The following is a 17,213-nucleotide window of genomic DNA, read 5'->3' as shown; positions in this document are numbered from 1 at the left end:
CAAAATTATGAGGGGCATAGATAGGGTAGATAGAAAGGAACTTTTCCCCTTAGTAGAGGGGTCAGTAGCCAGGGGGCATAGTTTCAAGGTAAGGGGCAGGAGGTTTAGAGGGGATTTGAGGAAAAACCTTTTCACCCAGAGGGTGGTTGGAATCTGGAACTCACTGCCTGAAAGGGTGGTAGAGGCAGGAACCCTCACAACATTCAAGAAGTATTTAGACAAGCACTTGAAATGCCATAGCATACAAGGCTACGGACCAAGTGCTGGAAAATGGGATTAGAATAGATAGAGCTTAATGGCCAGCGCAGACACGATGGGCCTCTTTCTGTGCTGTATAACTCTATGACTCTATTATCCCGCTACCCACCCGCCCAGAGTTAAAATCAGAGTCCAGGATTGGGAACCCTGGCTGACTTCCCAATTTTGCTCTCGGAGTTACTAAGGCTAATTATGCAATCCTTACCATCATTCTGGCTGAGATCACCTAACTCAGTTCAAACCCAGGATCCTTCTGGTTTGTATAGCTCAATACTACACTGGGCTACACCATTACACGATAGGACAGCATAGAGCTTATTTTTCAAAAAAGAGAAACCAACAAAGAATAAACCTTACTGCAGCATATAAAACAGCAGAATCAGTTCACCAAGTTGGACAGCAGCATGTGCACGGAGAAAGCTGCTTAACCCACAAACAACATTCTATTTCGTATTTTCTCTCCTTTTTCTGCTGATTTCTACTCTTATCTAAAGGTGTCAACTCTTACTGGGGCACCAACTACAACAGTCCTATACAGCACAATGCCATAGTTACCAATCATCTGTGTTTTGCGCAGAGGATTAGTGTTTCAGGCATCTGTTCATGCTGCTCATGCAGGGTTTCATTTTAGATGCATTGTACATCATCTTTCCTGTGCATGTGTAGAAGAGAGAACTCACAATTCATTGTGAGGCGAGTTCATCGGTCCCCAGGGTCCCCTGAGCAAATGCAGGGTCAAGACAATAGCAGGTTTGATTATCTCCCCATTTTAGGTTTCCTTTCCTCCTCCCACCTCCACTCAACTCAACAATCCTCTGAACAGCCCATCGGAGATTAATTCACGAGCATGAACTAATGTCATACAATTCTCCACCGCTGTACATTGGCGATGTCACACAATATACTACATCGCCACCTGATCTTGCAGCTTTTAATAGTGCATATCACTAAATCATACAATGGTAATGAAGGACTGAATAGCATAATCATTTGGAATGACAGACTCCTCATCCTGGAACATAGGTTTAAACATATGTTTGTTGAAAATGTATGTGTCTCAAGTGACATGCGTTCAGGCTATCTCCCAGAGGAAAGCTCAAAACTACTCTCGCTATTAACATTTAAGTGAGCCAGAGAGATTCAAAGTGAGACTATTTCCATATTCATTGTGTTGCTTCTGCTGATGAGTTTTCTTCAGTAACTTGGATTAGTTTTTTTAGCCAAACATATTTAAATTTAACCTTCCCCCAAAAAAGTCCTACAAATACAAAAGAAATCAAAATTCTGATTTGTTTTTATTCCATTGTTCAAGCTTTTTTTTCCCCCTTTCAGAAACATGTTGCCATGGAGAAGGCTAAAGACTTGCTTTCACATGTCTACCAATATTCTACAGAGGCCAAAACAACCAGTCTTCCCAGATTTCTCAAATACAGCCTGACATGAATCAGTCATTCATGAAAGAAAGACTTATGAAATAATACTGAGCGGCCTACAGGTGGTGCTGTCCAGGGAGAGTATAAATACTCGGGCACGGGCCCAGCTTGCGCAGGACATTCTTAACCGGAACTAGTGAAGGACACAACCAGACCTCCATGTTGTAAAACAGTTGATTAAAGCTTTGTTTAACGCTTAGACCAAGTGCCTAGTGCCTACAGCCTGTACTCAAACTTGTTCTGAAGTATATTTGGCATTATGTAAACCCCTGCACAAATATAAAATATATACATAATTCCCTGAAAGTGAGTGTACAGGTAGATAAAGTCACAAAAAAGGCCATTATAATTTTTGTTTTATAAACAGGAGCATAGTATATTTATATAGCACCTTTCACAACCTCAAGACATTCCAAAGTGCTTTACAGCCAATTAAGTACTTTTGAAGTGTAGTCACTGTTGTAATAGAGTGAAACGCGGCAGCCAATTTGCACACAGCAAGGTCCTGCAAACAGCAAAGATGACCAGATCATTTGTTTTAATGTTGTTTATGGGACAGACATTGGCCAGGATTCCTCCTTTTCAAATAGTGCCATGTGATCTTTTACTTCCACCCAAGTGGGCAGATGGGGCTTCGGTTTAACGTTTCATCCAAAAGATGGCACCACCAATAGTACAGCATCTCAGAGTACGGCACTGAAGTATCAGCCTGGATCTACTCCACAAGCCTTCAGTCAAATGGGGAATTAAGACTACAGCACTGGTATCCTTGCTCTGCACTTCTGTGACTGGAATTCAAAAGCTTCTAAAAACTGCACTGAGGCCAGCTACAAGACTGGCACTTTGAGAGAACTTGGCACCGTCATTCAGGATATGACAGTAATATTGCTGACCTAGGAACGTGGTGCCAGCCAGGCCAATCAAGCTCTTTGTCTTCCAGGGACGACTAGAGTTGAATGTAAACAACCTCCAGACCAATCACTTAAAATGTCAACCCAGGGAGAAGTTGAGAGTTGGAATCAGTGGCTGACGTTATGGTCATTTGATGCTCTGTAAAGTATTGCTTTAAAGATGAATAAAGTTAACTAACTAGTCCATTCACACTAATCGGAAATGCACATTCTCCTTTTAAATATTTAGTACCAAAATTCAGTACCACATTTCAGGAATATGACCCTGTGTAAACACCCTGCATTTCCAACCTCCCACAAAGTCAGGAAAAATGACTAGAAGCACAGCCCCAGATTTTTAAGCTATTTCCAGTGTACTTTAATTGTAGCATCGAATCATTCATTTTTTTTTGGCCAGCAAAATGTGGCAGAAGCCAACTTATGCTAGTTTTCCACCCCAAAAAAGATCTCTCACTTCCCCCCCCCCCACTCCGCATTCCCTCAGGAATTCTAAGATGTGGTGCTCGAAGAGGGGAAGGCCGGACAGCTGGCATGCATGAACAAAATTTGCAGGGCTACAGGGAAAGGGACTAGCTGAAGTGCTTTTGCAGAGAACCGGCATGGGCTTGATGGGCCGAATGGCCTTCTTCCATGCTGTAACCATTCTACGATTCTACTGCAGATTCCAAAAGCTCTGGTGATGCCTGAAAATAAGAGCCGTAGACTCTACAATCACACCTGTCCGTTGCCACACATCCTCGGAGACTGACCCCAGAACTTGCACATGAGTAATAGTTCCTCAAACATCCTTCTTTTCAGGGGAGTACCATGATTTCTAGATGCCACAACTCCAAAGTCATGGGTAGCCTTCGCGTAGGACTCCACTGGAAAGGCATATCCTCACCTACTTTCCATTCTTTATGCTTTGTGAATCACCTGATGCCACATCTTCACTAAGACTATTGAATTCTCTTCAGGTGAAAGTATCTGAGCTGGTGCTAGGGAAAAGACAAGTGATGCAGGGGTGAGATCAATCGAGTTATGATACAAGAACACAGGGCAGCAGGTCATTGCCGAAACTCATGGGTGGGCTTAGGTCTGTCAGCCTCTCTTTCTTCATCATCTTGCTCTCCTTTGTAATCCTCCTAATTCACAAAGTAGTAGTTTGCTCTCTGTTCGACTTCATTATCATCCTTCTCCTGTGCCCCTGTTGCTATAGTGGATCTGTAGCAAATGAGGGTATGAGCTAAGAATGGGTGAGCATTACCCCTTTGAATTAAGAAGCCAGCGAAAGTGATGTAAGCTTGTGGCTGTGTGATGCTTTACAAGGATGTTGCAGCATTTTGCAGGTGTTCAGTCACTAACCTGGCACCGGCACTATGTCCCCAACCTTTCTATCTCCCAGGGCATAAGCAGAGCACCCCCCATGTGCTCCTCGCAAGGCATTAGGCGTTTCAAGTTGGAGATGCCTCTCGCAAGAAATGTGCATCAGTTTGTCCTGTAATACGATTGAGTGAGTTAGGTGATGGCTAGAAACGGAGGTGTGTGCGCCAGGTGACATGGGACAGTAAAAGTAAAAGATATGGGTGTATCACACTGATAAAATAGAGGAAGGGGTTTTAGGATTGTGCATGCAAGTAACTGGTGTTGGGAGATTGGTAGCCATCCTGTAGGATCCCAAGTTAGCACCCCTCTTAACTAGAGTGCACAGTGAAGGGTTATTTTTGCAACAAATAATTTGCGGATGAAGCATGTACTGGTGCCCAGGGAGCCCAAGTAAGAAACGGGAGGTCATTATGTTACCTTGCCAGTCCTGGTCAGGTCCTCAACGTCATGCAGCACTGGTCTGAAGTCTTGGGGGCGAGAGCTGGCACCTTTCTCCACTTGACATGAGTGACATTTTCAGCAAGTTTCCTACCACAGACACTCAGTCTCTCCTCAACTTAATTTAATCCAGCATGTATGCAGGTCTGTCTCTTGGTACATATTCTTGAAAATTGACACAACACTACTTGTGAGACATCCAGTCAAGATAACTGACAGTCAACTCAGAGTCAAGCACTTTGGTACTTACCTGCTGCTCCACCAGCCTGCAAGCTTCAGCCAGAACTGGCTTTTTAAAGGTTTCACTCTAATTTCCAAGCACCACGGCACATTACTCCCATTTTACGTAGAATTTACATCAATGAATCCTCCAATTGGTGTGTAAAGTAGTTGATCCATGAAACTCTAGTGCAAACAGTTCTACTGACCATCATCAGGCACAACTCATCTTCCATTGGTGCAAATGCGGTGCAATTCCCCACGTGGAACTTTGGAGCCTGCAAAAACTTAGGGAAGAGGGACTTTGCAGAAGCTTGTAAATGTACAAACTTTAAATGTACATGTAAATGTTCAATGTTGACTTTGTGGTGAGGCTTGTCCAAGTTTAATTATTTGGAGTAATGGTTTTAGTGTGACATAAGGAGCATATTAAGTGCTGTGGTTGCAGCATGTTCAGTGCACTGTTGCTACATCTGAATGACCTGCTCTGTTGCTACTATGCAGCATCACTTTGAGCAGGGTGTTGTGAATCGTTCTTGTTGCTCAATGAGGATATATCCACATCAAAGGCCTTTTGTTCTGTCTTCAGGAGCTTTGAAACTCCTGTTAGCAAATCAGCCTCTGCACAAGGACTTTTCGCAAGGAAGCAAACTGAATTGTGAAATGTGATCCCAAAAGACTAATAAAAATCCTGAAATCCAATATAAGAAAAAAGGAATTTAACTAATTCAGTTGCCTTGAAGCAGTGTCCTTGGTCAGGGCTGTTTTTAGTTACATTTAATTTTTTTCCAGTTATCAGCTTTTTGGGGGGCTGTGTCAGCTTTTCCGTGTTTTGTAGGTTGGCATGTATGCAAGTCCTCCAGTATCACTATAACGGACAGTGCTATACTGTACACAGAGCCATAATGGTGTACTGTAACTGCAGTATACACTCCCTGCAGGACGCAGAAGTAGCTACAAGGAAACATTTTGGATTACACCCGCCTGGCATGGAGCCATGCCCACTGGGAGCACGTATTGCAATTCTCTAAGCATACTTCAACAGCACCTCCCAGCCCATAACCCCTAGCACCAAGGACAAGAACAGCAGCATTATGGGACAACCATCACCTGCTAGTTCCCCTCCAAGTGGATTAGACATATACTGCTGTTCCTTCATCGTAACTAGTCAAAATTCTGGAATTCCCTACCTGACACCATTATGGGAGCACCATCAGCACCGGATTGCAACAGTTCAAGGCCCACCACCACGTTCTCAGAGCAACTAGGTGTGGGCAATAAATGAGGCCTTGTCAGCATCACCCACATCCCAAGGACAAATGAAAACAATACCCCAGTATCACTATAACTGACAGTGCTATATTATAAATGGTACAATGCTTCCAGTATCATTAGTTGACAGTGTCTTTTTCCCTGTGTACAGTAAAGCACTGTTTGTCTCTGCTTAGATTGGAAGGGTAATATTTTCCAATTGCACATTCCCACGTGGAGTCTTGCCTGCTAGGTGCGCATATCAGGAAACTACACACATGCAACCTAAAATTTCTTGCTAAGTTCCGCTGGTGGGTGTGGCTCCATGCCAAAAATGTGCCAGCAGAAACTTTTCCTTAGCTACTTCTGACCAATCTTAGTTCAGCATTGGATGTTAGTTTTAGACTATGTTAGCAGCCTTATCTGTCTGCACTCATACCTGCAGTGGATACATTAGCAAAACTACTGGTCAGGAAAAGAACACAGACTGTTGCTTTTATTTCAAACTCAAAAACATCCTCTTCATTCCTACCTTGGGTAGGCTGATCGGGGTCCTTGGTCTTGTGCGCGCTGTCTTTATTGCAGCCCGTTGATCAAGAGGAAGTAAATGGTATTTCATGGCTTCAATTAGGAAATCTTTGCATGTATTATTATTCTTTATCAAAGCCTCTTCTTCTACAGTCTGCACACAGCGGGGGTACAGGCATGTGAGTGACATCAGCAACAGACATCAATAAATATGGTTTGACACTTATATACTACAAATGCTGCCTCACAAGGATACCATCCCTCATTTAAAATAAACTAAAATCTACCAGATACAGAAAAATAAGTCCACCCCTTGGTTCTCTAAAACTGAAAGCAAAAAAAAAAAAAAATTTTTGTGCAAACATTATGTTCTGCATGTACTTGGGATCAAATCAAATTTGCTAAAATGAAGAGGAGTTTGTGATTTTTGAAGTTGACTCCAAAATAAAGGTGATGCAATACTGATTCCAGCGACTATTACAGTATTTACAATACACACTAATGAAAATAAAATGATATGTCATGAACTTCCCCTCTACTTACCTGGAAAAGAGACAGTAAAAATAACAGCAGTCTTAGAAGGTACTCTAACAATACTAAAATTATCTCATACATGATCATTCATGCTGTTCAAGTGAGAAAGGTTTGTTACATAAACAAAAATAACCCCTGACCTTATTGGCTTTGAGTGAACTGTACTGCTACTTTCTGCTACTGTATAACCATTATTCAAAAACAAAAATATGTGATTAAGTTTCAAATATTCTTGAATGAATGAGAATTAAGTATTTATATTAGATTTTTTTTTAAACTACAAAAGATATCCTTGTTTGCTGTCAAATAGTTCTACAAATTTAAAAAATAAATTCTCTGAAAAATGATTTTGTGCACATAGTAAAAAGAAAGTCATCAAGTATTTCACACTTGATAAAACTTTGCTCCTTTTCAACTTAAAACTATTATTTTTTTTGGTTACACTTCTACATAGGATATACAGCACAGAAACAGGCCATTCGGCCCAACCAGTCCATGCCGGTGTTTATGCTCCATTCGAGCCTCCTCCCATCTTTCCTCATCTAAATCTATCAGCATAACCTTCTATTTGCTTTTCCCTCATATGCTCGTCTAGCCTCCCTTTAAACACATCTACACTATTGGCTTCAGCCACTCCCTGTGGTAGCAAGTTCCACATTCTCACCACTATTTGGGTAGAGAAGTCTCTTCTGAATTCCCTATTGGCTTTCTTGGTGACTATCTTATATTGATGGCCTCTAGTATGCTCTTCCTCACAAGTGGAAACATTCTCTTTGTTTCCACTCTATCAAAAGTTTTCATAATTTTAAAGACCTCTATTAGGTCACCCCTCAGCCTTCTTTTATCAAGAGAAATGAGACCCAGCCTGTTCATCATTTCCTGATATATATACCCTCGCATTTCTGGTATCTTCCTTGTAAATCTTCTCTGCACCCTCTCCAGTGCCTCTATATCCTTTTTTATAATATGGCGACCAGGACTGTACGCAGTACTCCAAGTGTGGTCTAACCAAGGTTCGATATAGGTTTAGCATCACTTCCCTACTTTTCAATTCTATCCCTCTAGAAATAAACCCTAGTGCTTGGTTTGCTTTTTTATGGCCTTGCTAACCTGTGTTGGAACTTTTAGTCATTTGTGTATTTGTACTCCTAGATCCCTTTGTTCCTCCACCCCACCTAGACTCGCACCTTCCAAGTGATAAGTGACCTCCCTATTCTTCCTACCAAAATGTAATGCCTCACATTTATCTCTGTTGAACTTCATTTGCCAATTATATGCGCATTCTGCAAGTTTATTAATGTCCTCCTGTAACTTGTTGCAGTCCTCCTTAGTATTGACTATCCCACCCAATTTGGTGTCATCCGCAAATTTAGTAATTGTGTTTTTGATTCCTAAGTCTAAATCGTTAATGTAAATTGTGAACAGCAGTGGTCCCAGCACTGATCCTTGTGGAACACCACTACCCACCTTCTGCCACTGTAAATAGCTACCCTTTACTCCTACTCTCTGCTTTCTGTCCTGAAGCCAGCCAGCAATCCATCCTGCTACTTGTCCCCTGACTCCGCATTCTCTGACCTTGTTCATCAGTCTATTATGGGGTACCTTATTGAAGGCCTTTTGAAAATCCAGATAAATTACATCTACTGCATTACCATTGTCAACTCTCTCTGTTACCTCTTCAAAAAATTCAAATAGTTTGGTCAAGCAAGACTTTGCTTTTTGAAATCTATGTTGACTATTCATTACTATACTTTTGGTTTGTAGATGTTCTTCTACTTTCTCCTTTAGTAGGGATTCCATTATTTTTCCTACCACCGATGTTAAGCTGACTGGTCATAGAGTCATACAGCTCAGAAAGAGGCCCTTCAGCCCATGCCAGCCATCAAGCCCTGTCTATTCTAATCCCATTTACCAGCACTTGGTCCGTAGCCTTGTATGCTATGGTGTTTCAAGTGCTTATCTAAATGTTTCTTGAATGTTGTGAGGGTTCCTGCCTCTACCACCCTTTCAGGCAGTGAGTTCCAGATTCCAACCACACTCTGGGTGAAAAAGTTTTTCCTTAAATCCCCTCTAAACCTCCTGCTCCTTACCTTGAAACTATGCCCCCTGGTTATTGACCCCTCTACTAAGGGGAAAAGTTCCTTTCTATCTACCCCATCTATGCCCCTCATAATTTTGTATACCTCAATCAGGTCCCCCCTCAACCTTCCCTGCTTTAAGGAAAACAACCCCAGCCTATCCAGTTTCTCTTCATTGCTGAAGCGCTCCAGCCCAGGTAACATCCTGGTGAATCTCCTCTGCACCCTCTCCAATGCAATCACATCCTTCCTATAGTGTGGAGACCAGAACTGCACACAGTATTCCAGCTGTGGCCTAAATAGCGTTCTGTACAGCTCCATCATAACCTCCCTGCTCTTATATTCTATGCCTCGGCTAATGAAGGCAAGTATCCCATATGTCTTTTTAACCACCTTATCTACCGGTCCTGCTGCCTTCAGGGATCTATGTACATGCACACCAAAGTCCCTCTGATCCTCTGTCCTTCCTAGGGTCCTACCATTCATTGTGTATTCCCTTGCCTTGTTAGTCCTCCCAAAATGCATCACCCCACACTTTTCAGGGTTAAATTCCATTTGCCACTGTTCTGCCAATCTAACCAACCAGTCTATATCGTCCTGTAGCCTGAGGCTTCCCTCCTCGCTATTTACCACTCCACCAATTTTCGTGTCATCTGTGAACTTACTGATCATACCTCCTACACTCATATCTAAATCATTAATGTACACTACAAACAGCAAAGGGCCCAGCACCAATCCCTGCGGTACACCACTGGACACAGGCTTCCAGTCACAAAAACAACCTTCGACCATCACCCTCTGCCTCCTGCTACTAAGCCAATTTTGGATCCAATGTGCCAAATTGTCCTGGATCCCATGGGCTCTTACCTTCTTGACCAGTCTCCCATGCAGGACTTTGTCAAAAGCCTTACTGAAGTCCATGTAGGCTACATCAACTGCACTACCCTCAGCCACACACCTTGTCACCCCCTTAAAAAATTCAATCAAATTGGTTAGACATGATCTCCCCCTGACAAAGCTATGCTGACTATCCTTGATTAATCCTTGCCTCTCCAAGTGGAGACTAATTCTATCCCTCAGAATTTTTTCCAATAATTTCCCTACCACTGATGTTAGGCTCACTGGCCTGTAATTCCCTGGTTTATCCCTACTCCCCTTCTTGAACAATGGTACTACCTTAGCTGTTCTCCAGTCATCTGGCACCTCCCCTGTGGCCAGAGAGGTTCTGAAAATTTATGTCAGAGCCCCTGCAATCTCCTCCCTTGCATCACACAGCAGCCTGGGATACATCTCGTCAGGGCCTGGGGATTTATCCACTTTTAAGCCTGCTAAAACCGCTAGTACCTCCTCCCTCTCAATACTAATTTGTTCAAGTATATCACAATCCCCCTGCCTGATTTCTATGCCTACATCGTCCTTCTCCATAGTGAACACAGATGCAAAATATTCATTTAAAACCTCACCTACATCTTCTGGCTCTACACACAGATTGCCATTTTGGTCCCTAATGGGCCCTACTCTTTCCCTGGTTATCTTCATGCCCTTAATATACTTATAAAACACCTTGGGATTTTCCTTTATTTTGCCCGCCAGTGTTTTTTCATGCCCCCTCTTCGCTCTCCTAATTTCTTTTTATAATTCTATAATTCCCTGGACATGTTCTATTCCCCTTCATGGATAGATATTACGTTAGCTATCCGCCAGTCCTCTGGCACTATACCTTTTTCTAATGAATTGTTAAATATGCATAGTAATGCCTCTGCCATCTCTTCCCTAGATTCTTTTAAAATGCTTGATTGCATATCAGGGGTTTTATCCTCCGAGTTTGATTAATTTATTTTATATATCCCCTTTTTAAATTTTAAATGCACTTATCTCATCATCCAATGTCATGTCCACCTATTCTATCTCCCTGGTAAATACTGAAGCAAAATAATTATTTAATATTTCTGCCATCTCTCTATCATTACCTGTGGTATTGTCCTGACTATCCCTTAATGGCCCTATTCCCATCCCAACCTTCCTTTTTTATTGATGTGCCTATAAAATATTTTACTATTTTGTTTTATGTTCCTTGATAATTTAATTTCATAGTTCCTCTTTGCCTCCCTCATTGTTTTGTTGACTTCTCTCCTAATCTTTTCATATTATCTCTTATCATGCACTCCCCTGCTGTCTGTGTACTTAATGTATGCCTCATTCCTTACCCTCAATTGTTCCCTTATGGCTTTATTCATCCATGGAGTCTCATTATTGTTTAGTTTGTTCTTTTTAACGGAATATATTTTTCCTGGACTCTGTTGAACACCGTTTTAAATGTTTCCAATTGCTGTTCTACATTGTTGTTTGCCAATATTGTTGCCCATTTTTTTGCCCCAAGTTCTATTCTCAGCTCCTCAAAATCAGCTTTTCTCCAATCTATTAACCTGGTTTTCATCATACTTATTTCCTTCTCAATTATCATCTTAAAGCATATTATATTATGGTCACTATTGCCTATATGTTCCCCACCTTTGCTTTTCTTATCTGCTCTGGTTCATTCTAGTTCCATTTAATTGTGTCAACCATTCTGGTATGATTTTTTTTTTTTAAACCTGGCAGTGAAACACTTTCCTGAATACACTCAGTCATTTTGATGGGCTCTGTCTAACCACAGGTCTTTACTCCACAAGTGAGCACTGCTGCTAACCTGTACAAGATAGTCCCGTGGAAGCAGAGGAAGACGGACATTTTCCATTAGTTTTGCCATGTGATCCAGGCGAGCTTCTTTGTCATACTTTATCCAAGAGATAACTGCTTCAAATACCTGCCGGTGAGAAAAAAAGCACGTGCAAGTCTAAAGGAAATGAAGCGAGCATTCATTTTAGTAATCCAAAACCACAGCTTATGTTCCAATCTAGAATCTTCCTCAAAGCTTGTACTTGTGGCCGGCAGTCTAACCCTCACTGTCAAAGTTAAATAGCTTTTCTACTTGCACTCTACCTAGAATGTCCTGGCACTTACGCCAGGATCATGCCTACCAGTGAACTCTTGCTGGCTCGCCAAAGGTGATCAGAAGAAGGGACCAAGAGGAGTAGTCATTTGGCAGGTTGTGGGAGTATCGGCATTTCCCCTCCCCCCACCCAACTCCCTACTCCGAAGAGGCCAGAAATACTAGCCAAAGTTTGTTGAAATGAAGGAGGGCAGATACCACCCCCACCACTCCAAAAAGGTAAAAATACTGAAAACCAGAAGCCTCTTTAAAAATGAAAAAAACTGAGCCACTGACTTTCAGGAATCCAGGCATCAATCCCAATATTGGCCCCCAGGGTGAGCCCCATTTCTGCAGTTGATGGTTGGGTATGACTGGCGAGACCAGGTGTACCTCCATCAATGCCAAAGAGTCTTGACTGGAATCTTTGGGAGTCCCACCCTGGCCCATCCCCTTTACATTGATGCCCATAAGGCGGCAGAGACTCCGATCCTAGGCCCTCAACATACAAGAAAGTATGTTTATTTGCGTGAGCCACTCTTCCTAACTTAGTCACCCAAGGCCTAGAATCACGCGAGTCAGGCCTCCCTTTTTTTTCCCCCCAAATTCGTTCCAGGGATGTGGGTGTCGCAGGCAAGGCTAGCATTTATTGCCCATCCCGAATTACACTAGAGAAGGTGGTGGTGAACCGCCTTCTTGAATCGCTGCAGTCTGTGTGGTGAAGGTATTCCCACAGTGCTGCTAGGGAGGGAGTTTCAAGAATTTGACCCAGCAACGATGAAGGAACAGTGATATATTTCCAAGTCAGGATGGTGTGTGGCTTGGAAGGAAACTTGGAGGTGGTGGTGTTCCCATGCGCCTGCTGCCCTTGTTCTTCTAGGTGGTGGAGGCCGCGGGTTTGGGAGGTGCTGCCGAAGAAGCCTTGGCGAGTTGCTGCAGTGCATCTTGTAGATGGTACACACTGCAGCCACACCGGTGGTGGAGGGAGTGAATGTTTAAGGTGGTGGATGGGGTGCCAGTCAAGGGAACTGCTTTGTCCTGGATGGTGTCGAGCTTCGAGTGTTGTTGGAGCTGCACTCATCCAGGCAAGTGGAGAGTATTCCATCACACTCCTGACTTGTGCTTGTAAATAGTGGAAAGGCTTTGGGGAGTCAGGAGGCGAGACACTCGCCGCAGAATACCCAGCCTCTGACCTGCTCTTGTAGCCACAGTATTTATGCGGCAGGTCCAGTTAAGTTTCTGGTCAATGGCGACTCCCCAGGATGTTGATGGTGAGGGACTTGCCGATGGTAGTGCCGTTGAATGTTAAGGGACGGTGGTTAGACTCTCTCTTGTAGATAGTCATTGCCTGGCACTTGTGTGGCACGAATGTTACTTGCCACTTATCAGCCCAAGCCTGAATGTTGTCCAGCGGGCATGGACTGCTTCAATATCTGAGGAGTTGCGAATAGAACAGAACATTGTGCAATCATCAGCGAACATCCCCATTTTTGACCTTATGACGGAGGGAAGGTCATTGATGAAGCAGTTGAAGATGGTTGGGCCTAGAACACTGCCCTGAGGAACTCCTGCAGCGATGTCCTGGGGCTGGGATGATTGACAACAACAACAACTTGTATTTATATAGCACCTTCAACGTAGTAAAATGTCCCAAGGCACTTCACGGAATATTGACCTCCAACAACCACAACCCTCTCTTCCTTTGTGCTAGGTATGACTCCAGCCAGTGGAGAGTTTTCCCCGATTGCCATGGACTTCAACTTTACTAGGGCTCCTTGATGGCACACTCGGTCAAATGCTGCCTTGATGTCAAGGGCAGTCACTCTCACCTCACCTCTGGAATTTAGCTCTTTTGTTCATGTTTGGACCAAGGCTGTAATGAGGTCTGGAGCAGAGCGGTCCTTGCAGAACCCAAACTGAGCATCGGTGAGCAGGTTATTGGTGAGAGGGCTAAGTGATCGCACAATCAACAGATCAGATCAAAGCTCTGCAGTCCTGCCAGATCCAGTCGTGAATGGTGGTGGACCATTAAACAACTAACGGGAGGAGGCGGCTCCATGAATATCCCCATCCTCAATGATGGTGGAGCCCAGCATGTGAGTGCAAAAGACAAGGCTGAAGAGTTTGCAACCATTTTTAGCCAGAAGTGTCGAGACATTGATCCATATCGGCCTACTCCTGAGGTCCCCACCATCACAGAAGCCAGTCTTCAGCCAATTCGATTCACTCCATGTGTTATCAAGAAACGGCTTAGCGCACTGGATACAGCAAAGGCTATGGGTCCCGACAACATCTTGGCTATCGTGCTGAAGACTTGTGCTCCAGAACTAGCCACGCCTCTAGCCAAGCTGTTCCAGTACAGCTACAACACTGGCATCTATCCGACAATGTGGAAAACTGCCCAGGTATGCCCTGTCCACAAAAAGCAGGACAAATCCAACCCGGCTAATTACCGCCCCATCAGTCTACTCTCAATCAGCAGCAAAGTGATGGAAGGCGTCATCGACAGTGCTATCAAGCGGCAGTTACTCACCAATAACCTGCTCACTGATGCCTAGCTTGGGTTCCGCCAAGACCTCATTACAGCCTTGGTCCAAACACGGACAAAGGAGCTGAATTACAGAGGTGAAGAGAGTGTGACTGCCCTTGACATCAAGGCAGCATTTGACCGAGTGTGGCACCAAGGAGCCCTAGTAAAACTGAAGTCAATGGGAATTGGGGGAAAGCGCTCCACTGGCTGGGGTCATACCTAGCACAAAGGAAGATGGTTGTGGTGGATGAAGGTCAATCATCACAGCCCCAGGACATCGCTGCAGGAGTTCCTTGGGGGCAGTGTCCTAGGTCCAACCATCTTCAGCTGCTTCATCAATGACCTTCCCTCCAATACAAGGTCAGAAATGGGGATGTTCGCTGATAACTGCAGTGTTCAGTGCCATTCACAACTCCTCAGATAATGAAGCAATCCATGCCCGCATGCAACAAGACCTGGACGACGTTCAGGCTTGGGCTAAGTGGCAGGTAACATTCGCACCACAGAACTGCCAGGCAATGACTATCTCCAACAAGCGAGAGTCTAACCACCTCCCCTTGACATTCAACGGCATTATCATCGCCGAATCCCCCACCATCAACATCCTGGGGTCACCATTGTCCAGAAACTTAACTGGACCAGACACATAAATACAGTAGCAACAAGAGCAGGTCAGAGGCTAGGTATTCTGTAACGAGTGTCTCACCTCCCGACTCCCCAAAGCCTTTTCACCATCTACAAGGCACAAGGAGTGTGATGGAATACTGTCCACTTGCCTGGATGAGTGCAGCTCCAACAACACTCAAGAAGCTTGACACCATCCAGGACAAAGCAGCCCACTTGATTGGCACCCCATCCACCACCTTAAACATTCACTCCCTCCACCACCGGCGTACCGTGGCTGCAGTGTGTACCATCTACAAGATCCACTGCAGCAACTCGCCAAGGCTTCTTCGGCAGCACCTCCCAAGCGCGCAACCTCTTCCACCTAGGACAAGGGCAGCAAGCACATGGGATCACCACCACCAAGTTCCCCCCCAAGTCACACACCATCCTGACAGAAGTATATCGCCGATCCTTCATCGTCGCTGGGTCAAAATCCTGGAACTCCCTACCTAACAGCACTGTGAGAGTACCTTCACCACACAGACTGCAGCGGTTCAAGGTGGCGGCTCACCACCACCTTCTCAAGGGCAATTAGGGTTGGGTAATAAATACTGACCTTGCCAGCAACACTCACATCTCTTAACAAATTTTTTTTAAAGTGCTGCTTGATAGCACTGTCGATGACACCTTCCATCACTTTGCTGATGATTGAGAGTAGACTGATGGGGCGGTAATTGGCCAGATGGGATTTGTCCTGCTTTTTGTGGACAGGACATACCTGGGCAGTTTTCCATATTGTCGGGTAGATGCCAGTGTTATAGCTGTACTGGAATAGCTTGGATATAGGCGTGGCTAGTTCTGGAGCACAGGTCTTCAGCACAACAGCCGGAATTGTTGTCAGGGCCCATAGCCTTTGCTGTATCCAGTGCTAATGTATTCATATTCCTTTTGCGGTAGGGTGACCAAAACTATGTGCCATATTTACCATTGATCTGTACAATGCAAGTAAAAATTTGTTCTGACTGTGGTCCAATGCCTTCCAGGTGCACCCAGCTACTTAATTTGTCTCATTAATAATTGTCTCACATTGACTAGATACGTTTAGAGTAGAATCAATGATCTCTCCCAAATCCTTTTCGGCCTCTACCTTTCATATTATATTTATACTGTTACCTGATGCATTATGTATTAGTCTACACTTATCCACATTAAAATCCATCATAACTTAAACTATATATAATTGTTGCAAGCCTCTCTGAAGCTAGTGATTCTACTCATTCTACCCCATGGAACTTTGTGTCATCAGCAAATTTAATCATACTACTATAGTCACCCTGTTCCATAATCATTCATAAATACTGTAACGGTACAGGGGTCCCAAAACAGACCTCTGTAGAACACCACTGCTTACTTTTTCATAGACAGATAATTTCCCTGTGTTTTCTGTTACTTCAAGTCACTTCTCAAATAATCTGGACAACTTGTATTTACATAGCGCCTTGAAGTAGTAATACGCCCCAAAGTGCTTCACAGGAGTGTTATCAAACATAACGGACCGTATTTTCCGATCAGAGGCTTCCCGCGTGCGGAAGCCTCCGATCTGGAAAAAATCTACGCACTTACCAGAGGGCTCCCGGGACACGCACACTTCTGATCTTGGGCCTCTCGAACTCCAAGTGTGGAGGGTCTACGTTTCCTGGGGTGCATGCGGTTCGCGAGCGTCCCTGGGATCACGTGAGCCATGGGGAGCCAATCAAAGAAGGGAATCTCCCTTCATGCACTTGACAGGAAGACCTGTCAAATATATGAACGGAGATCACCCCAAAAACATAGTAAAACTTTAAATAAATTTTTTTTTTTTAAATCACATTTTTAAAATGACTTGAAATTACAATAAATTTAATATTTTAAACAAAAATTTAATTTTTTGAAAAAAATAAAGTTTTTTACGGGGCTAAAAACAAACTTACCTTTTTTAAAAGTATTTTTAAATGATAAATCAGTGAATTTTTTTTTTTTTTTCAAACTTTTTTCAACTCTTATCCTGGTCAGGCGTAAAAACTGTAAGGGTTTGGTCAGGCGTAAAAATTG

At 43.6% G+C, this 17,213-nt stretch overlaps 1 protein-coding gene across 9 annotated transcripts in view; it reads right to left on the bottom strand.

Annotated features, from left to right (window-relative positions):
- Window positions 1-17,213, bottom strand: part of LOC147114045 (kelch-like protein 3) — a 250,403-nt gene that overhangs the window by 61,215 nt on the left and 171,975 nt on the right. For 7 of the 9 annotated variants that reach the window (XM_085995589.1, XM_085995584.1, XM_085995593.1 and 4 more), the window contains 2 exons: window positions 11,705-11,821; window positions 6,408-6,557 (listed from right to left, as the gene is read on the bottom strand). The exons of 1 other annotated variant lie outside the window; for it this stretch is intronic. In XM_085995589.1, the coding sequence (XP_085851715.1) occupies window positions 6,408-6,557; window positions 11,705-11,821 (267 nt within the window). The remainder of the gene's footprint in view (window positions 1-6,407; window positions 6,558-11,704; window positions 11,822-17,213) is intronic. One more of the 9 variants, XM_085995588.1, reaches the window with a different exon arrangement.

Source organism: Somniosus microcephalus, chromosome 8, assembly GCF_052327205.1.
Source record: "Somniosus microcephalus isolate GS21.2 chromosome 8, FLI_Smic_1.0, whole genome shotgun sequence".
Lineage (NCBI taxonomy): Eukaryota > Metazoa > Chordata > Chondrichthyes > Squaliformes > Somniosidae > Somniosus > Somniosus microcephalus.
This window is presented reverse-complemented; position numbering and strand designations above follow the sequence as displayed.